The sequence below is a fragment of the Carlito syrichta genome, unplaced genomic scaffold, assembly GCF_000164805.1.
Source record: "Carlito syrichta isolate Samal-C Ts95f unplaced genomic scaffold, Tarsius_syrichta-2.0.1 Scaffold303242, whole genome shotgun sequence".
NCBI lineage: Eukaryota > Metazoa > Chordata > Mammalia > Primates > Tarsiidae > Carlito > Carlito syrichta.
Window position 1 is genome coordinate 63,593 of NW_007247338.1, and position 24,148 is coordinate 87,740.

The window sequence follows — 24,148 nt, forward strand, 5'->3', positions numbered from 1 at the left end:
GCGTTTATCTCCCACAGGCAGCTGAGCTGCCTCCTGTTTTGTGAGCAGAGCAGTGGAATGCAGTGGAAGAGACCCAGGCCTCCGGCCATCCAGATTAGAGAGTTTTGTGCTGAGGTCCCTATATGGTTGTGTTAGACTGAACGACAGGCTCGAGTCTATCTTTGTTCCTTGTTTGGGAAGCAAGTGGGAGGGGAACAGGCCAATGGGCTATATAACCCTTCGGAGTTCAGCTTTCCTGAACACCACCCAGCGTGGAGAAGCCCAGCCAAGCACTGTCAGGGTAAGTGGCGGCAGCCCAGGGATGTGACTTATAGATTCCAGTGGCTCTTTTATTACCCAGTATCACAAGGTGTCGTCTGCAGGGATTTGGCTGGACTCATGCACTGATATTTTTGAATGAAGATCGTGCTCCTAAAACGATTGTAGAGTTTCGCTTTACTGATCTAGCGGTAAAGACAAAGCTAACATGAAGCTTGTTGTGGTGGAGGATGTGGAGAGGAAGACAGAATGAAATTTTATCCATTCATGCCATCTGTAAAGTCATCTAAATCAGCAACCTAGATCTTGCAGCAAATCATAGGCGTGCAGGCTAGCTGTCTGGATTAAGTTATGCACTTGTTTATATTTAGCACTGAAAACTCTGGGATTTGTTTGTGGTTCAGATTGGATGTGGGAATTTTTCACTGGATTGTATTTTTGGTTTAGCCAAGGTGTGTGGTAATGAATTTTAGAAGTGAGCAGAGGGTAGCTGCTTACTTTTTGATTGAAGCTGAATTTGTGTATTTATTTCTGGGTTTTCCTGGCTGTGACTGGCAGTGTCTTATGTTAGAAATGTGTCTGTCTTCAGTGTATCTGCGAGCTTATGTGGTGTGGTGCATTTGCAGCAGAGCGTAGCAGGTGACCTTCTGAATTTTTCCCTGCAGAGAAAGAGGGAGGGAGCAGAGCCAGCATCTGACAGCTGTGTGTGTTTCCGCGGGGATGTCTGGTTTGCATTTCTCTCAGCTTAAAGTTCCCCTTAGGCTGGTGAGGAGAGCTTGACTGCAGAGCCAGCCCGGCCACCCCAGGCTGAACTTTGTTGTAAATCAGGGCTTGGCAGCTCCAGCCTGGACTGGAGTTTGCATGCTGAGATTTTTCTTGCATTTTGTGATTCATGACTAAATATGGTTTGCATTTCAAGACCAAAGAGCTGGGAACCGGAACGTTCTTCCCCCCTTCTACTACGACTCATTTTTGGCACAGGATGCACTTTAGTCGCTTGGAGCAAACCCCCTGACCCGGGTGCAGTTCCAAAAGCAGACATTCGAGCGTGTTTTACCTAATTAGGAAATGATTTGCTCCAAAGCAAGCTGTTCATTCAGGTTAGATAAGAGTTGTAAACCACTGAGCCAGCTCTTTCCAGGGACACAGAGACTTCTTCATTGAGAGCACTACTTTTAGAGAATATAAAATTCTTCCTGGATATTATTTTGTCAAATAAAAACTCACTTGCTGAATTTGGGTATTTATTTTTCCGTGTTCTTGCTGATGCTCAGTCTACTTTTTCTGAGTCTATTCAAACACTCCTCCCAAACCATCACTGCCCAAAAAAGAAGTTATTGATAACATCCCTGTACTTATGGTTACCAGACCTTCCCATTTTCAGAGGCCATCTTAATTCCAAATGTTTTCTCCTGTTTTCAGCCCTCACTTTTGGTTTGGAAAGTAGACTGAGCCCATCCACAGAGAGGCTGTTGGTCCCTTGGGGCTGGCTGCTTCTGACAGATACCCAGCCTTCTTCAGTCTCTCTTGTCTTCCTTATAGTTTTCACCTGTCTTCTAAAGCTTCCTAGTCTTCCTTGAAGGAAGCCAAATCACACAAACATAATTCGGCATCTGGCAAGAAAAGAGAAGGGTGGGAAAGGAAAGGGCAAGCCAGTTATAAGTCCCATTTCAACTCTTGCAAGTGGAATCCACACACTGAAGATTTTCTTTTTTTTTTTTTTTTGTTTTTTGAGTTGGAGTCTCACTCTGTCGCCCAGACTGGAGTGCAGTGGCCGCTCCCGGCCACCGCAGCCTCGACCTGCTGGACTCCGGCGATCCTTCCGTCTCAGCCTTCCGAGTAGCTGGAACTACAGGCGTGCGCTACCACGCCCGGCTAATTTTTGATTTATTGTAGAGATGAGGTCTCACCTGCCAAGGCGGGTCTCGAACCCGCAGGCTCAGGCAATCCACTCACCTCAGCCTCCCAAGGTGCTTGATTACAGGCTGAGCCACTGAGCCCAGCTAAGATTTTCATTTTTAAGCCTGGGGCAGTGTGGAAAAAAGCAATGCTTAGAAAGAAAAAGATGTGAAGAATGATAATAGTCATACAATGATATCAGTATGAATAATGATAAAACTAATATTTATCGAGAACTTACTATGTGTATGCCACTCTAAATTATTTTAAATGCTTTTTAAAAAAATTAAATCTCTGTAAGAACGCCCTGAGATATGTATCCATATGGTTTCTCTTTTATGGCTAAGGAAATTCTGATTTACAGATACTCAATAACTTACTAAATCACACAGCTTCTTCATAGAGGAGGCCAGCTTCAAATGCAAAATACCGTGATCTGTCTTAATTGTATCAGTTCAAGGATCTTAGACAAGTCACCTCAACTCCTTGAGCCTTGGTTTCCTTGTCAGTTGGTATTTCATGCCCTGATTTTAAAATTTATCATCTCAATTGAGGTTTATGGCCTTTGCAAAGAGTGATACTACATAAAGTACTGCTGTGGAAGTTCTAGGTAGTTGGAAAAATACAGCTTTAATTTTGTGAAAACAGTAGGGTGGAATTCCAACTGTAATAGTTCCCTTCCCTCCCACCTCTTTGCCCCCCTTCACCTCTCTCCCCATCAATTCCCAGGTATTTCCTTAAGAGAATTGCCTTTTATACCTCGGCCTGGATGTGCAATAGGTTCACCAATTTAAAAGAAAAAAATCTTCCTCAACTTGAAACTCTGAGATCTCAATGCTAGGTAGAGAACTCTGGGTACCCTTCTCTTTACAGAATATTTCCACCTAATTCTGCTTGGGAAAATGGAAGAGATACTGAATTGGAAGCCAAGGGGTAGCCAAGAGGCCCTGATCTCTGGCTGGACCTCTGTCTCTAATGTTCTGTGTACCCTGGAACAAATCATTTCCCTTGGGTTTTCTTAACTGTAAAACTCAGAGCACTGAATGAAAGTGTCCTCTCATAGACCTTCAATGCCCAAAATTTGTAAGTCAATACTTCTGTTCCAGCCTTTCCAATTTTGTCAAAGGATTCAAGGCTAAAAGTAGGTTATTTAAATTTTGATAATTAAAAACACCTATAAAACCCACCACTTCACTGGGCACGGTGGTTCACACCTGTAGTCCCAGCACTTTGGGAGGCCGAGGCAAGAGAATCGCCTGAGCCCAGGGGTTTGAGATCAGCCTGTACAACTAAGTGAGACCTCATCTCTACAATAAATAAAAAAATTAGCTGGCACATGCCTGTAGTTCCAGCTACTTGGAAGGCTGAAGCAGAAGGATCACCTGAGCCCAGCAGGTCAAGGCTGCAGTGGCCGTGAGCATGCCACTGCACTCCAGCCTGAGTGACAGAGTGAGACTCTGACTCAAAACAAAACAAAAAAACTCACCACTTCAAATTAATTCCCACTAATATCTTGGTAAATGGGATTAATCTTTTTGCAATGTAGAAAAATATTTTTTAACTAGATCATACAATCTTATTTTCTTTAATCTTTATTTTTACATAAGACTATTCCTTTGGCTTATCCTTTTGCTCATCTTTCTTAAGGCAGAAAAGTATTCTATTATTTGATATATAATCCATCAGATTCACCCTTGCTTGTCAGACTTTTAGTTTAAGTTACTTTTATCAATGGAGAGTAACTGCAGTCCTCCCAAATGTAAAACATCTTCTTAGAAAGTTTTGATTTATTTTGATGCCTCTCTGAGGGTAAAATAAAAGTCCTCAGGATCCAAGAAAATATTTTTCCTTTAAACATTTACATTAAATACTTGAATATTTAAAAATTTATCAATTTTCACATGCTGCTTCTACCTCAAAAATCTACTTTTCAAAAAGTTTTGAAAAAAATTTTTGACGGTATCACATATGTAGGAAAATGTGCATTCAGGTTGATACAGGCAGAAACATCTAGATGCTTCTTTAACATACAATAAGTGACTCGTTCCTGTGAGTAGCTAGTCCTCAGTCTGGAATTCCCATCAGCACTCTATAGTTTATTCATTCATTCACTGGTTGAGCCCATCTTTAAAGTGCTCATGACAACATGTGACTTGCCAGTCACTACACTAAGGGCGGTTGCATAAACATCGCAGTCACAGTTTCAGCATGTGGAAAGCTTAAAGTACTTGTGATAAATGCTGTGTTAGAGAAGGGTCAGAGGAGAGGGCTAGGAGAACAGAAGAGGGGCCCCAAACCCAACCTGGAGGTGAGAGTAGTCCGTAAGTGCCACAAAGGTTAAATTACATCTGGGGCTGCTTCCTCCCTGTTTCCTGTAGAACCCCGTGAAGTAGCTCCGCTATGTGTGAAGAAGAAGACAGCACCGCCTTGGTGTGTGACAACGGCTCTGGGCTCTGTAAGGCCGGCTTTGCGGGGGACGATGCTCCCAGGGCCGTTTTTCCATCCATTGTGGGACGTCCCCGACATCAGGTGAGCAAAATTCAAAACTGTAACAGACAGAGAACGGGACTACAAATTAGGACCCTCTATGTCAAGTGTATCCACAGATTGTCTATCGCTGTCTGCCCAGAAATGATGTAACCTTGTTAAAATTATACTCTGACGATTGAGGCCCAAGAGCAAATGTCAATCTCATACGTAATGTAGCCAGATTAAATGGTTGGTGTCTAGCAGATATAAAGTCTACCCCCTTTTCATGTGTTCTTTTTGTCTGAATCTAATCATCATCATCATGACTATTATATTATCAACACCAGAAATATTTATAGGTTATTTTAATGTATACTATAGTTACTTGTTTTTTTTAAAGAAAACAAAAATAAAAGCCCAGGTCACTCAACCTCATTGAGTTTGATGTTATATTAAAACAAGCATTGATATTGATATCAAGTGTAATGTTATAAAATGTTCACGGTCAACAAAATATATCTGAACAGCTACATACTTTTACATATCATGTATAAGCAAAATATTGGTGGTAAAAATTGGGTAATTTCTTCTCGGAAATTCTCATTCGCATCAGAAATGTATTTTGTACATTGAGGCTATCTGATGGATGTTTATGGCTCTCAGCTTATCATATATTCATGAGAATAAGTAATAAATCAATAAAATCTGTCAGTCACGTCACTGAACGTTATCCATTGACAGTAGTCTAAGTAAGCCTCTATTTTGTGACTGTGTAGTCCTAGTTCTAAACAGTCATTACAGTGCAATGTTAAATCTAGTGATGAGAATTTTTTCCAAGCTTCACCTTAATGATTAAAAAAAATGCAACTGATTAGTTAAGGCAAATGTCTTAATAGTTCATGGATATGAAATTGTTGAGGGATTAGAAATCAAGCTTCAAGTGGTTATTTGTAGACACAATGCTTTTGCTTACAATGGTTAAAAAGCAATACTCATATACTTTGGGATAGATGACAGCTTTAGAAGTACAGTTTAAAGGATTTATAAGAGGCAACATGGCACCATTTAACTAACATCTAAAATTCCATGCATTCTTTCAACAAATAATTATTGAGTGTCAAAATATGTGCCAGACAATTTGCTAGAGCGGTGGACAAGACAGACACAATCTCTGCTTATCAAGGAACATAGAAGGTAAAAAATACAGTGTGAAGTTGCCTTTCCCACAGTGTACCCTGGTATTTGGAGGCTGATTCTAGTCTGTTTCCAATCAACAATGAGATATTGCTTAAGAGCACAGTGGCATAAGCCTCCTTATGTTGTTGCTGGTATCAAAAGAATAACTTTCTATCTCAATGATTTGACCTTTTGTGACTTGATTATAATCCATTCACAAGTTTTGGGAAAGGCTGACTCATAAACTGTTGAACCTTTTTAGGGGGTGATGGTGGGAATGGGACAAAAAGACAGCTACGTGGGTGATGAAGCACAGAGTAAAAGAGGAATCCTGACCTTGAAGTACCCAATAGAACACGGCATCATCACCAACTGGGACGACATGGAAAAGGTACCGGGGAGTTTCCTGCAGGTTGAGCCCTCAGACTGCATAATTCCTGTGGTCTGTGACTCCAAGCATCACACTACTGCTGGGGAAAATAACTGGCTCAAATTGCTCAAGTGCACTTGTACTTGTTAATATTTATTCTGGGCTATTATTCACTGAAAAAAAAAATCCTGAATTGTTTCTTTAAAGAAAGATCTCAGGCCGAGTAGGTTGGCTCTTGCTGTAATCCCAGCATTTTGGGAGGCTTAGGCAAGAGAATGACTTGAGCCCAGGAGTTTGATATCAGCCTAGGCAACATAGCCAGACCTCATCTCTACAAAAAAAAAAAAAAAGAAAAAGAAAAGAAAATTAAATGGGCATGGTGATGCACACCTGTAGTCCCAGTTACTTGGGAAGTTGAGAAAGAAGGAGATCAAGGCTGCAGTAAGCTGTAATTGTGCCACCGCACTCCAGCCTGGGTGACAGAGATTCCAACTCAAAAAAAAAAAATTTTGCCCACTGATTTATCAACTGATTAGAGTTTATAAACTGATTAGAGAAGACAGTTCTGTAGGTGCGAACAATAGCCAATTCCCAGCCCTTTCAGTGGTGGGAATTAATAGTCCGTTGCTCTGGCCAACTGGGCTACCCTCCAAGGACAAATATCGTATAATCAACAGCCTAGAGAATCATCCTTCTGTTTAGTCTCATCAGAGACTGCATGGTTCTTCCTCTCAGGGGAATATGGCTAAGGACGGGTTAAAACACTGGGCATAGACTTAACCAGCTCATTCTTGAAGGCATTCATGAACTCACACCTGAACATCTAAAAAAAAAGTTTTTAGTTTTCACTGTAGAAAAGGGGACTATAGCATGATAGATTTTATGCATTCTTGAATGCCTTTCAATGTATGTAAGCACAGTAGCTACTGATGAAAGTTATAACGTAATATTTAAAAATTATTTCACTGTGTTGCATTAAGCAAGGCGTTATCGCCCAGATTCTTATAAAAAAGCTAGTAAGAAGAAGAGTTAGATGCAAGGATTATGATGTTTGCATTAGGCATTTCGGAAACACCAGTGATCAGAGAAAAAAACAGAAGGAATGATAAAAAAGTAACATAAAAAAATTTTAAATGCAGCAAGCTATATTAGAACCATATCTGGCTGGGCATGATGGCTCATGTCTGTAATCCCAGCACTTTGGAAGGACAAGGCAAGAGGTTTGTCTGAGCCCAGCAGTTTGAGACCAGCCTGGGCAACATGGCGAGACCTCATGTCTATAATAAATTAAAAAAGTTAGTCGGGCACGGGGATGCATGCCTGTAGTCCCAGGTACTAGGGAGGCAGGCTGAGGTGAAAGGATCACCTGAGTCCAGCAGGTCAAGGCCGTGGTAGCCATGAGTGTGCCACTGCACTCTAGCCTGGGGGACAGAGTGAGACCCCCAACTCAAAAAAAGAACCATATCTGGCCCTTTATTTATTCATCTGCTCACTATTCTCTCTCTCTCTCTCTCTCTCTCTCTCTCTCTCTCTCTCTCTCACACACACACACACACACACACACACACACACACACATCAGTTTGAAAGAAAAATGCATCTAGGTGCAGTGGCTCACATCTATAATCCCAGTGCGTTGGGAGGCCAAGGCAGGAGGATCACGTGAGCCCAGGAATTCAAGACCAACTTGGGAAACATAGAGAGACCCTATCACAAATTTTTTTAATTTAAAAAAAGTTGTTACTGGAATCTATCAGTAATAATGCTTAAACTTCTGTCTCTCTACAAAAAGTATGTATCAAGTTTGCTTAGTCTAAGATTCTAGATTTGGTAAGACTGCAATTTGCAAAGAGAAGAAGATGTTAATATAAGTGGGAAATACTCTTAAGAGTTTTTCCATGGAGCTGACAGCATCTTAGAATGTGTGCTCTTGGAGAGAGAAATTCAAAGTATCTTCTAGGGAGGGGAGGACACTTTAACTTCACTAAAGAAACAGAACTTTCAGAAGTCTTATTTTCCTTTTCAAAACCACAAATCCAAAATCAGACAAACTAGAAAGATAAAGACTTCAAAGCTGATTTTGGTTTAGTTACGTACAAACTTTCATTAGCAGTCCTTGTTTTGTTTTAACTCTAAGTTAAGCTAATAGTCCTGGTGCTAGTGGAAAATGTTAAGGCTTTTAAAGATTAATTAATTTAGCCCTTTTTGCAACAGTTTGTTCTTTTGGCATCCAGGGACTAAAGAGGGTTCCCAACCATAAAACACATATACTTGTGTCCAAAGTACCTTTGCAAAAATGTTATACACGGGCATGAGCTTTTTCGGAAACACCTGAATGCCAAATGTTTGAAACTGAATGGAAGGTCCAGAGTGGGCCAGAGGAAGCTTTTCCCAGGCCTGCATGGCAAAGAGAGGGTTGGAGACAAGAGGCAGGGCACCCTCTTCTCTCTCCCCTGCAACGGTCAATTCCCTGGAAGAATTTAAAATGACAGTTAAGTTTTCAGATCAGCTTCCTTTATTCATATATACATTCATTTGTCCTTTTATTTATGAAACAAAATCATTTCCACATGCACATGAATGAAAATGGAAACAGGGTAAAGAGGATAGAATTGAATAATTATAGCACTATTGGCCCAGGCACCGGGCTTAATACCCATGACAAAACTAGAGCTGAGAAGGCTCTAAAACTTGCCCAAGCTCACACAACAGAGAAGTGGCCCAGCTGGGACTTGAGCTCAGATTTGACCCCAGAGCCAGTGTTCTTCACCTCTGCACCTTCCTGCCTCACAGACATGGGTTAGAGATGCTCGGTCTGTGACTAGATGTGTCAATATTGCGCCAGTACCACCATTGGTAACAGAGGGAGGAAAATAATTAGTGTACACTTCATTGGGTATTTGTGCAGATTCAGTGAGGTAACCCTAGAGCTACTACCCAGCCCAAGGCCTGTCCCAAGATACAACTCTTTGGGTAAGGTACTCACCATCTTTGAGCATCGGTTTCTGCATGTGTAAAACCATAGACACATGATAAGTACTTGTGACATTTCCTTCGGTCCTGGTTTCAGTGAGCTCCTTCTGGTCCCTCTTTGGGATCTACAGGGCCCCATGATGGCACATCATGTGTTTCTCTTCTGTCCTCCAACTCCCTAGATCTGGCATCACTCTTTCTACAACGAGCTTCGTGTCGCCCCTGAGGAGCATCCAACCTTGCTCACGGAGGCACCCCTGAACCCCAAGGCCAACCGGGAGAAAATGACCCAGGTAAATATCCACCCCAGCACCCAGCACTTTGGGGCTTGGAGGAAGTCCTGTTAGGAAGTAGCCATGCAGGACAACCGAGAGACAGCCTGAACCAGCAGTCCCCAGCCAGACTGACCACCTTCTATGAACTCAGGAATTCCAAAGGACAGGAACATCTTGATAGGACTCACATCCTTACCTTTGTCTCCAAAAGCAATAGGAAATTTAAAAGATTTAATTGAGAAGATGGCATGTCTAGGTTAAAAATATCTGAGGAGAAGTCATTCCTAATGCAGTATAACATACAGTAAGAATTTGGATTCAGGGTCAGACAGATTTGCAAACTGGACCTGTCACTTAACAGTTGTGTGACCTTAAAGAACCCACTTCATTTCTCAGAGCCTCCATTTTGTGTCTATAAGTTAAGAATAATATTAGTACTATTATTTTTCAAGAGATTGATGTAAAGATTAATGAGGCAAAGTGATAAATGTGTACCATGATGCCTAATATAATCAACTCCTACCAAATAATGACTATTATTGCCATTATTGTTACTTGTCTAAAGTTCAAGACCTTCCCATAGGATACTATCCAGTCCACCAGACAGAGGAGGTTTCTATTAACGAACACTATTAATGATGCACTATTAACGAACATCTAATGTCAATTCTACATGTGCTATTGTCAAGCACTGGGCTCAGCGTTTTACATTCATGTCTCTTTAAGTCCTAGCAATGTGAAGCAGGAACTGTGATTATCCTGATTATGTACATGAAGTATCAAGGCTCAGGTGCATTATGTAATTTTTCTGAGATCACACAGCTAGAAGTGGCAGAGCCCATGACCTTTCAGCTTTGGAGAATCACACTTGTAAATAACTGCAAGGCCTTATCCTCAGAGAAGCTCTTGGTGTGTACTTCAACACACGAGCAGTTCTTCTCTACAGGGGAACATCTGCTTGCCTGAGAGACACTGCATTTGGCAAGAGATGTTGATTCTGATGATGGTTCTTGCTCCTGTGAGTGATATGAAGTGAAGGCAGACTGGTTGGAAATTATGGCTCTCTAGCAAATATCAGACATTCTGATTCACAGCTGGGGAGAGGTCTTACAGATGGGGAAATAAAGGCCCCTGAACATCTTCTGATGCTCAAACATCTCATCAGTGACCTGGAGACAGAGGATCTCGTCCTAATCTTGTCCCCGGATTGGCACATCAACTTTCGCATGTGGTCTTCTGTTACCAGTGGGAAGCTTTTGTCTTCCAGGAATCAGGGCCTCTCCCACTGCAGCCTGCATGGCCTCCAATTCTAGGACTGGCATTGACCCAGCAACTACATTAAAAAGTAGAGCAGACAAATTGGAACCTCAGACAAACCACAGAACTAGGTTTAATCCCAGTCAGTCTCAGCTTCAGGCTTAAAGGGTCTCTCTCTTTTTTTTTTTTTGCCAGGGAAAATCAAAACCTGGATGTTGTCTTTTCTCTGTCTTTTGGCTTTGATTTAGTTAATAAGCCTTTGGCTGTCTACACTGGAAGAACCTGAGAGCTCATTTAGTCCAAACTCCTCCTCTGTCTACAGTTGAGAGAGCTAGAAGGAAGCCACCACTAGTCAACAATTAGTTTGGTGAATTCTCCCAGTTCACACTCAAGTCAGAACCAGGGCCAGAGTCAGAGCTAGATTTTCTGTTCTCCTGGCTAGGTATTATGTACACACTGCCTCTGCTGTCCCCCATTCCATCAGGTCATGTGATGTGATATGCTGGTTTCTCCATTCACACTTTCATTTCTCCTCTTCAAGTGACTAGAGCGATCTTGGCCTTCCTTACCTTGGTCTTTTCTGCCCAGAACCGGGCAGGTCCCACTGCTTCCATCAACAAGGTGTGCTCTCTTGCACATTCTTTGCCAGAAAGGCACCATCACTAACTCAACTTTTTGGATTGTTTTTCAGATCATGTTTGAGACTTTCAATGTCCCAGCCATGTATGTGGCCATCCAGGCGGTGCTGTCGCTCTACGCCTCTGGTCGCACAACTGGTAGGTGGCTGGGAGGGAGGGGGAGCTTGACTGAGAGTGTTGCTGTGATAGACTGGGGTGGTCATAAAACTATGGGTGAGTTAGAATTGACATGGGGTGGTCATAAAACTATGGGTGAGTTAGAATTGACATGGCTGACCAAGCATGGTGGATATAATCCCAGAATTTGGGGAAGCCAAAGAAGGGGGATCAATTGAGGACAGGAGTTTGATAATAGCCTGGGAAACATTTTGTAGACATCCCATCTCTATAAAAAATAAAAAAGAGCTGGGCATGGTGGTGTGCACATGTAGTCCCAGTTACACCAGAGGCTGAGGCAGGAGGATTGCTTGAGCCCAGGATTATGAGGCTGCAGTGTGCTATGATTACACCACCGCACTCTAGCCTGGGTGGCAAAGTGAGACACTGTCTCAAAAAAAAAGAAAAAAGAATGGACACAGCTGATATCAGTCCTAACAGACATTCTCACCTTTCAAAATAAGCCTCATATTTCTAGGAAGCCGATTTCTACTGTTCCTTTCTTCCTGCTTTTTCTTTTCTTTCTTTCTTTTTTTTTCATCGTTCTGAAGCCCTGTCCTACCTCACCTCTTTTATTAAATGCCATCTTTCTTCCTTTCAAATAAGAGGCTTAGAGATTCTCTCCCCCTCAAGACTTCCTTCTACTCAGCCAGCAAGTGACCACTCCTTAGCTGTTGTGGTGACATGTATCATGCCCAATTGTCTCCCAGGCATTGTTCTGGACTCTGGAGATGGTGTCACCCACAATGTGCCCATCTATGAGGGCTACGCCCTGCCCCACGCCATCATGCGTCTGGACCTGGCTGGCCGAGATCTCACCGACTACCTCATGAAGATCCTGACTGAGCGTGGCTATTCCTTCGTGACTACCGGTGAGGCCTGTGGGAGATAAGGGGCAGAGACTGTAGGGCAGTGTGTTGCTTGTACCTTCCAGGACCACAGAGACTATCCAAGGAGATGAGGAGGCAAGAACTTGCAGATGGCCAGGCCTGACTCTAATGCATAGAACAAAGGACAAATTGCAAAATGATTATGCTACTTCCTGGAGAGGAACAGTTATAGTCCTCTAGTGTTATGTGCTAATCAGAGTTGTATTGCTTGAACATGTTTTAATCCCCTCTATTGACAAACAGAAAAAGATCGTGCAGAAGATGGCATGTGGTGACTGGCAATCTTTGGAGACATCTAGACAGGATTTGAGTCCCAACTCTGCCACTCACTAGCTATGTGTCTTTGGACAAGCCAACCAACTTGCTAAGCCATTGCCTCTTTATTTGTAAAATGCGATAATAATAGATCCCATCTCACATTATTGTTATGATTATTAGATAAGATAATGCATGTGGAATATCCAACACAGAGTAAGCATTCAATAATTGTTAGCTCTTAGTACCTACCCAGCTGACAGTGATATTTGTGTCATCAGATTCTAAGTCAGTGTCCCCAGGCTTCCTCCACAAGGGGCAGTGTCGGGGCACTGCTAGAAACACTGGTGGTGCTCCTTCCCTCCCCAGTTTGGTATCATCCAAATGTTTGCCTCTCTAGACAGGCCTGAGGCTTATGTTAGACTCCCAAGTGTGAGCCCTGCCCATGTTAAAATCTCCATTTGCAGGCCAGGCTCCCTGGCTCAGTCCCTCATCCCAGCACTTTGGGAGGCCTAGGCGAGTGGACTGCCTGTGCCCACGGGTTTGAGACCAGCCCAGGCAACTTGGCGAGACCTCATCTCTACAATAAATTTTAAAAATTAGCCAGCATGGTAGCACGTGCCTGTAGTTCCGCCTACTTGGAAGGCTGAGGTGAAAGGATCACAGGTGCCTAGCAAGTCGATGCTGGGGTGGCCGTGAGTGTGCCACTGCATTCCAGCCTGGATGATGGAGTGAGACTCCAACTCCAAAAAAAAAAAAAAGAGTCTCTATTTGCAACATGGAGTTGAATTAATTGCATTCTTCCTCTGCTCTCCAAAAAGAATCCTAAGATACCTCCCAAAGGTAACTAGGGACTCAAATGTAACCAATAGCTAGAACTCCGGAGAGCAGAAGCCTGAGAGGTATCTGCCTATACTTCTTCAATATGCACCCCTGGGACCATCTGGACCAGCCTGGTCCTGAGCCAGTATCATCCCTTTCTGGAGGGTGATAAATGTGCCAAAGGTTTGAGCTGCAATCTACCAGGTCAGGCAACGCAATCTCTGAGGCTTTTAATAACGGTGAGGCTCCTGAGAAGCTGAGTCAACATAAGACTTCCTGGTCAACTGAAAATCCAGCAGAACAAACTGCCTGTTGTAAAACACTCGTGACACAGGGTTATTCGTTATCCTGCACATGCACGACAAATTAAGGTACCAAGGGTTCCCTACTCCGTGCCTTTCTCTAGTCAGTGCATTTTATTCCCGTTATGCATTTTTTTTAACAGGCTACTATGTGTGAGGCGCACACTAGGAATAGAGGTGGTTCCCTGGTGGAATGATAATGAACCGTCATTATCATTATCATCATGGATTTTGAATTGCAGAATATAGACGTGACACTCCGTTTTGAAGGAACTTGTATCGAAGGAGAGATGGAAGTAAGGCAGGTCAATCTTGACCACCTGTGCAGACACTAATGTGTGTGACAATATCTGTATCTGATTGACAGCTGAGCGTGAGATCGTCCGGGACATCAAGGAGAAACTGTGCTACGTGGCTCTGGACTTCGAAAATGAGATGGCCACCGCCGCATCCTCCTCCTCTCTTGAGAAGAGCTACGAGCTTCCTGATGGGCAGGTGATCACCATCGGAAATGAACGCTTCCGTTGCCCAGAGACCCTATTCCAGCCATCTTTCATCGGTAGGTAACAAACATCCCTTTCCGGGGAAGGGAGTCATCCTCTTCTTCCTTCTCCAGTCAGCCTTTGGCTACCAATGGCCGCCTGCACATAGACAAAGTGATAGGGCCCCCAAGATAAGAATCATTTCCAAAGCAGGGAAAGGGAAAATGTCACATTTTCAAGGTGAGAAGATGTAAGGAAACCAGGAAAGGAGTTTTCTTTCTAGGAAAGCACTATGTTGCAGTCAAGCCAAAAGTATTCTTGGCGTATGGTGAAATGATTCAATATTGTATGCATTTAGGGCACAGTGGAGCCACTGGGATGGGTGGGGAGGGCGTGTTGGATGCTGGGAATTTGGAAATGGCAGGAGGACAGAAAAATGGAAGGTATCAATGAGCCTGTTTCTATATTAACACTGACTCGGGAAGACAGGTTTGCACAATTGTTTACAAAGGCAGACTCTGGGAGGACCGAATCTTAGTTTCACTTGATTTTGGGAAAGTGACTTTACTTCTCAAATCTCAGTCTCCTTATGTATAAAATGAAGACTGTAATAACACTTATGTCTTAGATGGCTGTGAGAATTACCTGAGAGAAATACAGAGCCCTTAGCCCGGTGCCTGGCAAAAATAAGCATTCAATAATTATCAGATATTGTTAGTACTTAATAAATAAGTATTACTATTGCTTCCATTCTTATTATATCCCAGCACTGCAGAAGAAGAAAGGACACCTATTGCTTTGTTTTGTTTTTCCAAAAGGCTCATATCAGAAATTACCAAAAGGTTCAGACAAAGCAATTATCAAGATCAGAGAAAAGAAGCCTTTGTCTAAATAGGAGAAAACATTTTCCTGATAGTTCAGCACCATTTTGCTTTGCAGGGTGGGGCAGGAGGGGGTAGTAGAGGTGGGTGCAAGGTGACAGCCAAAGAGGGACTTGGAGGGGGTTCTGAAATATGTCTGAAACACCAACTCAGTGTGAAACCTTTGCAGGGAATCTGAGAGCTTCACCCCTTATTTGACCCATGCAGAGTTGTGAGTCTGTTAAGAAATCAGTGACATACCATCACAGCCCCACCTGGAAGATGCCGCAGCAAGACTTCCTCATTAGATGAGAGGCAGGGGACATGGGGCATAACAAGACCCTTGGGTCTTTCAGACAGGTGGATCCTAGGTCATTATGCCTGTCCAGCTCAGTCCAGTGTGAGATCATCCAGGTGCTCAAGTCTGGTCTTCCCTGTCTAGCCTGGGCCTCACCCATCACTCAAGGGCCATGATCTGTGTCTCTTTTCCAGGGATGGAGTCTGCTGGCATCCATGAAACCACCTACAACAGCATCATGAAGTGTGATATTGACATCAGGAAGGACCTCTATGCTAACAACGTCCTCTCCGGGGGCACCACCATGTACCCTGGCATTGCCGACAGGATGCAGAAGGAGATCACGGCCCTCGCGCCCAGCACTATGAAGATCAAGGTACTGTCAGTGCCGGGTCCCATGGCAAGGCCACCAGTGGCATCAGTCCCATAACTCCATTCATGAAAAGGACTCCTGAGAGACCGTACTTTGGTGACATGCGGGTGTAGGTTCTAGAGCTAGCCAGTAGGCACGGACATGGTCCCATACGTTACAGGATATAAGTCAATCCTGTTCACAAGAAAAACGAGATGGTTTTATTCCAAATTTGGTCTACATGTATCCTTGTCTATCAGCTACTTTCAGCAGCTATAGTCAAGGTCAACAGAGTTTCCCATGTGCTCAAATCTCTTTAAAACATACATTTTGTTATTTTCCTTCATCACAAAAAAGAGTGCATCTCATGTGCAGAACACTTAAAAAAATACAGAGACTTATTTCTGAAGCACTTTAGACACTGCAGCTTCAGTAGCCTGTACTCTTCTTCTGCTCCCAAGCGTGATCTCATCTCTGTGGCCAGGAATTCGAATTCTGTCTTCATTTCTCTGTCTGGCACAGCTTTTGATATAAGTGCTCAAAAGCACAGAATTACCCCAGGATGACCAAACTCAGTCCCTGAGCCATCCAGGGCCCTCTATGGGGTGAGTTTTGTGTCTCAATGAAGGAACACAGAGATTAAATAGAGATCATTCTTTGGAGGCAAACTTACATGTGGCTGGTGACTTCACAAAGGTTATTATCAGGAGTCAGAAGGCCACGTTGAGATGCTCTGACCCATGTCACAGGAAGCAGGTAGAGGGGCAGTCCTAGTGCAGTTCATAGGCACGAGAAGTATTCAAACAAGTTCTCTTATTTGTGTTTTCTTCTCTTTTTTGGAAAGGGTACACAGCTAACATAAGACTGAGCCATCCATTCGTTCTCTCTCTCTTTCTTTCTCTCTCTCTGAGGAGAGAGACTGTTTTCCAAAGCGTCATGTTTCTTGGATGCCTATCTGATCAGCTCTTACTCTTACACCATGGGGAAGAGGACGAGCCAGCAGTTGACTCACTACAAAGCAAGCCTGGTTGAGAATCTGTAACAGGGAGAGGCTGTGACCAGAGTTGGGCAGTTCCTAGTTCTCCAAATGTGGTTTCTTGAATAGAAATGAATGTGAAAGTCTGGGCCCCAGTGTGGTGAGAGAGTACAGAGAACCAATAAAATTTGGGCAGTGAGATGATATTAGGGGAAAAGGCAACTGGATGTGGGGGTCTAGGGAAGCCCCACAGAGTTCTTGAGTTCTTTGCAACTTTTCTGGAAATCTAAAATTATCCCCAAATAAAAAAGGCTGTTTTAAAAACAAAACAATGACCAAAAATCCAAACCAAACCAAAACAAAAACAAACCTTGGGAGAACCCAGGTTTGAATATTGTTGGATCTGACACTGATGTAGCCAGTGTGACCTGGGCCAGTTACTTAAACCTGTCTTGGCCTCTGTTTCTTTATTTGTCATATGAGAGTAATTTAGACTTACTCTTCCAAGTGGTTATAGGAATTATATGAAATAATATACGTAAAATGCTTACTATGTGTTCAATAAATGACAGCACTTTGTATTAAGAAATAAGTGTTCAACCAAAGATCAGGAGATAAACAGAAATTATACCCTTTAACCATGGTTTTCTCTGTGTTCTGTGCTTGGGGTGACTCATTTATTTAAGAAATATGAGCCTACCCTTGCACAGGGGAATGCCTTCCTACAGCTTAAAGAGAGACCTATTGTAGGGAAATGTCCCCAGCAGAGGATCCCAATTCCCATTGTTAAACAGTTCATCCAGGTAGAATTTCAGGAAGCGGCAGTTAACTTAACCGGGTGGAAAGAACACGTCTATAGTAAGTTCTGGCACAATTACAATTCTCCTTTAAATATGCTGGCGTTTTTTCCTACACAAAGTACGTGTCCTGCTGAATTCTAAGGCAGAGCTCACGGAAATCAGAGGCGTTGTCAGGGTTCTTCAGCCGAGGCCACGGCGGATTTGGGGCCAACTCTCAATTTGCCCAACGATGGGGTAGAGGCGTGATGGATGAGAAAAACAAATAATGCTCATGGAAGAATCGCTCAATCTGTGGCTCCCTCTAGTGGGCCAGTCAAGAACATGACACAATCAGGACACAATTGTCATCTAGCAGCCAAGCTGGTGACATTTTTTCTTCGTCACGCACACAAAATCGTGTGTCTCACGTGTAGAACATTTTTCAAAAAATACAGATGACTCAGACTGATTTCTGACACAGTCTAAACACTTTAGATCCAGTACCCTCCTTCTTCTCTACTCGTCTTCGGCTGCTGAGCGTGATCTCATCCCTGTGGCCAGGAATCAGAACTCTTCATTTCTCTGTCTGGCACAGCTTTTGATGTAAGTGCTTAAAAGCACAGAATGTCTCCAGGATGACCAAGCTCAGTCCCTGAGCTAGCTCAGGGCCCTCTATGGTGTGAGTTTTGTGTCTGAGTTAAGGGAACACTGACATTCAATAGAGATCATTGTTTGAAGGCAAATGTGCGTGTGGCTGGTGACTTCTCCATGCTATTATCACTCTCTGAGGTCAGAAGGCCACTGGCCCATGTCACAGAAAGCAGGCTGCTGGACTAGAAGCTACAGTGACATGTGGACTATGATGAAACACCCAGGTGTGTCCTACCGTCCTCATCACCCATCTTTCTCATCTTAACCGACAGATCATTGCCCCTCCAGAGCGCAAATACTCCGTCTGGATCGGAGGCTCCATCCTGGCCTCCCTGTCCACCTTCCAGCAGATGTGGATCAGCAAGCAGGAGTATGACGAAGCGGGCCCCTCCATCGTCCATCGCAAATGCTTCTAAAACACTTCCCTGCGCTCTGTCTCCAGCACACAACTGTGAATGTTTTGTGGAATAATGCCTTCAGTTCTTTTCCAAACCATTCCTAGCCAAAGCCCTGACTTGTTACCTATGTGTTTTTTAATAAAGCTGAAATATGCTACTGGTAGCTTCCAGCGTTGACCTCTGATCAATACCCGGCTGATCATGTTGACCTGACCTGTTTGGGGTTGGTTTCCCTTCGTGGTCCAGCCTAGAACACGACACAATTGGGATGGGTGGAATCACTGCATTAACTTGGGAAGCTCCTCTTAATTTCTGTAAAGGGGAAGAATTTGAGACTTCATGGGGGATTTAAAAAATAACATAGATTAAAGTGTATCAGTGGGATAACCCACGATACTTCATAGCTTGCAAAGTGATTATATTAATTTACACTCATAACTCCCAATACTGATTGGTGAAAACAAAAATAACTTTATACATATGTGTATACATACTTTATTTATATATAAACAATTATATATGTCATATCTTGTATATTAAAAGTTACACACACATATTCATTTCTCATATGTTTATGTTACTTTTAATAAAGTGTGACTTTTAATTTATATACTATATATCAAAATTTATATATATATAAAGAAGGTTTGACTTTTTAAGCTTATTGAGGGAAACGGATTTTGTTTTAAAATACACTGAGAAACATTGCTTTAAAATCTCACTACACACCTGGATCATCTGTTTTCCTTCTCCTGACCCATATCCGTCTATGGCTCTATTCACACCTGAACGAATAACAAAGATAACAATACTTTCCAAGGACTACTAGAGTAAACCATGAAACAAAGCATTTTATGCATATCATCTCTCATGTGTTCTTCAGTACTATGTAGGGGAAGTATTATTATCAATACACATGATAGAAGAAGAAACAGAAGTTGCTTCAGAAATGTGATTACATAGGGGAGCTATCTACTTCAACTATCCCTTTGTCCATCTGGCCTGGGAGACACAAAGATATAACAAGATGCCTTCTCTGCCCTGAAGGGTCTTGGTTTCACAGCACTCCTCTGCTCAAGCTGTTGAGTATCCTTGGTGGCTTCCCAACAGAGAGCTGCTTGTTCTCTGGTGCATCCATGTCCAGGCGGGTTCAGCAGCCACTGGTTGTCCTGAGGAGTGAGAACTCTGTCTGTGGCGGCACGTCCCTGCAGAAGCCTCAGGGCTCAGGAGTTAGTGCCTGTTTGCTCCAGAAAACCCAGTTTCCCTAGTCCTTTCTGAGCCTGTAACACAGATAGTTAGGATTAATACTACAAATAATAAGAGCGGGCACATACGTGGTGCCTGCCATGGCCAGACTCTGCACTAAACTCTTTATGTAAGGGTCTCATTTTCTCCCCCAAAAGTCCTGTGGATTTGATGTTATCACAGCCTTTTTTTTTTTTTTTGAGTTGTAGTCTCACTCTTGTCGCCCAGGCTGGAGGGCAGTGGCACACTCAAGGCCACCGCAGCCTCTACCTGCTGTGCTTAGGTGATTCTTCTGCCTCAGCCTTCCAAGTAGCTGGAACTACAGTCGCATGCCACCATGTTCAGCTAATCACTGCCTTTTTATAGGTGGGGAAGTGAGGCTATGAGCAGTTCAGGAATATTCCCCAATGGCGTACCGCTGGTGGAGGTGGTATCAGCTTGCTATTACTTGAGCTTGGTTCCCAACCCGCACTCTGAGCCATTAGACTAGAATTTCTCAAAAAATAATCAGCCGGACAGGCCAAACTCCTCAGAGGCTCATCTGAAATGGACAGAGTTCTGGGCCACATGAATCTCCTGCTGAATTTGAACCTCTGGACTTGAGGCTAGCAACTTGAGCTTTTGTCAGATTTTCCTGGTGATGTTTATGTCCATCAAAGTTTGAGAACCACAGTAATATGATTGAGGGAAATTTTCCAGCTGCAAATTCATGCTCACCAGGAAGGGACATTCCACAACCACTAGACTTGCTTAAACTTAAGGATTAGTGTACAGACACTTGCCTCCATATCACTTTCACAATTTAAGCAAACATCACCAGTCATTGTCATTACTGCGGAATTTACTAGACATAAAGCAGGTCTGGGCCGACCTTGGTGGCTCACACCTGTCATCTCAGCGCTTTGGAAGGCCGAGGTGGGAGAGCTGCTTGGGTCCTCAGCCAGCATGGTGTCGCAGGCCTGTAGCCCCAGCTACTCTGGAGGCTGAAGCAGAAGGATCGCTAGAGCCCAGGAGATGGGGCTGAGGCGAGTCAGGATTGCGCCACTCTACTCCAGCATGGGTGACAGAGTGAGGTCCTGTGACAAAACAAAATAAAACCAGTCTGTTGTATTTCACTATGACCACCAGAGGGCGAGAGCTTGATCTGGTAAAGGAACAGGTGCTTGGAATAGCCTCTCAGAGAATCTGAAATGGGCATGTCCAGAGGCAAAAATCAGGGAAACCAGAACCAACCGCCATATGCGCATTAGTGGAATGTTCCTTCCCGGTCAGCTGCTCAGCTGCAGTGCCTAAGCGCCCTCCTCACAGTCACAGATCATTAATTCCTCCCCTGATTCCACAAGAGGCCCAGACTTGAGAGACTGGCTGTCCTAAAGTGGCAGAGTCCCCTTGCTGAGCTTCACATAGTCTCCAGAGGTGCTAAAACAAGCAACAGATAGGTGTAGCTGCCTTCTGAATCCTAGCCTCTCCTCTAACAACAGCAAACCAGACTCGAAAAGGAGGGTAACACCCTTCTTATATGACCACCAATTTGCAAAACGCTTTGGTCCCTCCTGGGGCAGGCAGGCACCAGTTTCCAATAACACTGACTCACAGCATACAGCCTTTGCTGTGAGCAGACGCATGAACAGAGACACTATTTACTTTTTAAAAAAATCTCTGTTGTCAGTGTGATATCACTCATGTATCTAGGAGAGCTTCCTTAGTAGAATTTCCAACACAGAACAGCCTGGAGAAGAATTTCTGATAAGAGCAGATAGTACACTTGATCTTAGCCAAAAGGCCGAGAAGCAACAAGAATTTCTGATTGTAGCTAGGGAGAAGGCTGTCTGGGCCAACACATGTCCATGGTTCAACCGGAAGTCATGGCTGCAACTCAGCTTATTCAAGAAGAGATGACAAAAAAGGAGAGAATGGGACAACCTGAGACGTGATTCTTCCTTATCACAGTACGAAAACCAGAACCCCAGTTGAATCCATTCAATTATGTTCGAAAGCCAAGGCAGAAGGGTCGTTTGAAGCCAGGAGTTTGAGAGCAGCCTGGGCAACATAGTAAGATCTTGTCTTTATAAGAAATAATTTTTAAAAATTAGCCAGGTGTGGTGGTGTGTGCCTGTAGCCCCAGAAAACTCAGTAGGCTAAGGCAAAAGGATTGCCTGAGATCAGGAGGTTGAGGCTGAAGTGAGCTGTGATCGTGCCACAGTGATCCAGCCTGGTAAAAGTGTGCAACTCTGAACAAAAAAACACCAAAAGTTTGAAGAGCACTATCAGCAAAGACAGACAGAAATATGAAGGAAATGAAGCCAACAAGGCAACATTCTGCCTGGATGGAACATGCAGTTGAGTGAGAAAGATGGGCATTAAACAAGGGCACATTGTAAGTATTACAAAAGAAGAAACCTATGGGGTGTGGACTCATAGCCCAGGGCTCTAACCCAAGCCAGAGGCTCAGAAGAGGTGGTCTCTCTGAGAAGATAGTGCTTAAGCAGAGGCTTAAGAGTTGAGTAGAGCCAGGCTCGGTGGCTCAGCCTGTAATCCCGCGCCTTGGGAGGCTGTGGTGAGTGGATTGCCTGAGCCCGTGGGTTCGAGACCCGCCTGGGCAACTTGGTGAGACCTCATCTCTACAATAAACCAAAAAATTAGCCAGGCATGGTAGCGCGCGCCTGTAGTTCTAGCTACTCGGAAGGCTGAGGTGGAAGGATCGCCGGAGCCCAGCAGGTTGAGGCTGCGGTGGCCGGGAGCGGCCACTGCGCTCCAGTCTCGGTGATAGAGTAAGACTCCAACTCAAAAAAAAAAAAAAAGAAAGAGTTGAGTAGGTCAAAAGGGAGGGGGGGTCACATGTTGAGATTGGGAAAGGGAAAGAAGGGTATGCATAGGACATGTCCAGGCAGAGGCCCAGAGACAGGAGAGTGTGCTGCATATATGGAATTGAAAAGAGAACCCCAAAGAATCTGACCACACGTACATTTTTAAAAAGGTGACTGCGGGCCAGGTGCAGGGGCTCCTGCCCGCAATGCCAGCACTTTGGGAGGTCAAGTTGGGAGGATCGCTTGAAGTCAGGAATTGGAGACCAGTCTTGGCAACCAAGAGAAGCCCCATCACTACAAAAATAAAAATAAAAAAATTAGACAAACATAGTGTCACATGCTTATAGCTGCAGCTACTCAGGAAGCTAAAGTGAGAGGATTGCTTGAGCCCGGCAGCTCAACATTTCAGTGAGGCATGATTGCACCACTGCACTCCAGCCTGGGCAACAGAGCAAGACCCTGACACTAAGAACAAATAAACAAACAACAAAAAAAAAAAACGTGTGACTGTGACTTGACTGCAATTTTCCAAAGTATGGTTCGTAACAGTTTCTCTATGAAGTGTCTATTTTGAGATCAGACACCAATTACAAGCAATGAGGGCAATGTTGGTTGAGAAAATTGGTGTCTGAACCAGTTGCCCTTCCTGAGCATTTCATCTTGCAGGTTGATTAAATTCTTCATCTCGTAAGTGGGAAATGAGCATCCAACCATTACCACCTCTCACTCTAATTTTCTCATGGAGGCTGCCAGTATTCCAGAATGTTCTTTCTGTAGCAACTTCATGCCCCTTAAGGAAATATAAGTGAAAGAATATAAATGATTACTATTTACCTGATCAGGTTTGTAACACATGTACCCTTAAGGAAAGCAGATGAAGAAACATGCATGGTATAGTTGACAATTTCTCAGAGGCTCAGGTGTCCTTAAGGCAGAGTTCCTGTTCTTTGAGAAAAAAAATACATGGTACTGCAGACACACCAAATGAAAAGATGTTATTTTCTTATTCTTCTTGGGTTTTTGCCTTCTATTTTTTCCCTCCACATTTAGTCCTCTGTCCTTTCATTGAATCAATTATTTTCCCCCTCTTTAGATCTCTCTGCATAGGCTACAACCTGAAACTCCCTAAGAAATGGCTTAAAATCATTTAACTGGCATCACATCCTCAGGCAAAAATATATCAAGCAGGCAAACTCTATCCTTCCATTTACAATTAGCCCTTGTTCTAAAACAAACAAACAGACAAAAAAGACCAACAAAAAAATCCATGTACCTAATCCTGACCTGTACCCCAAATCTTTATAAAATAAAATGTAAAAATAAAAAAATCTGTGATATCAGATAGATGTAAAATAAGAAATGCATAAACCATTGACTTTGATGGAAAGCAAAAGTAGTATTTTAACATGATGGCTTCTCTTGGTTGTTCTGTCTTGATATTTCTTTATGGCTTTTTGTTTGTTTGTTTGTTTGTTTTTTGAGTTGGAGTCTCACTCGGTCTCCCAGACTGGAGTGCAGTGGCTGCTCCCGGCCACCGCAGCCTCGACCTGCTGGGCTCAGG

General features: G+C 43.4%; 1 protein-coding gene across 2 annotated transcripts; it reads left to right on the forward strand.

The window, feature by feature from the left end:
* Positions 1–2: 2 nt before the first annotated feature.
* Positions 3–20,368, forward strand: ACTA2 (actin, alpha 2, smooth muscle, aorta). 2 transcript variants are annotated; one of them, XM_021712412.1, is made up of 10 exons: positions 3–280; positions 4,536–4,686; positions 6,065–6,193; positions 9,327–9,437; positions 11,368–11,452; positions 12,181–12,342; positions 14,107–14,298; positions 15,574–15,755; positions 18,410–18,571; positions 20,337–20,368. In XM_021712412.1, exons 2-9 carry the CDS (start codon positions 4,558–4,560, stop codon positions 18,551–18,553), a joined length of 1,134 nt encoding a protein of 377 aa, XP_021568087.1. In that variant the 5' UTR covers positions 3–280; positions 4,536–4,557; the 3' UTR covers positions 18,554–18,571; positions 20,337–20,368. The 2 variants fall into 2 exon arrangements, with proteins under 2 accessions (XP_021568087.1, XP_008056373.1); XM_008058182.2 differs by lacking the exon at positions 20,337–20,368 and having other exon boundaries at positions 18,410–18,698.
* Positions 20,369–24,148: the final 3,780 nt, after the last annotated feature.

Coding starts and splice junctions, on each gene's coding strand:
- ACTA2 (XM_021712412.1), top strand. CDS start 4,558: ATGTGTGAAGAAGAAGACAGCACCGCCTTGGTGTGTGACAACGGCTCT. Junction 11,453..12,180: donor CGCCTCTGGTCGCACAACTG/GTAGGTGGCTGG, acceptor ATTGTCTCCCAG/GCATTGTTCTGGACTCTGGA. Junction 14,299..15,573: donor ATTCCAGCCATCTTTCATCG/GTAGGTAACAAA, acceptor TCTCTTTTCCAG/GGATGGAGTCTGCTGGCATC.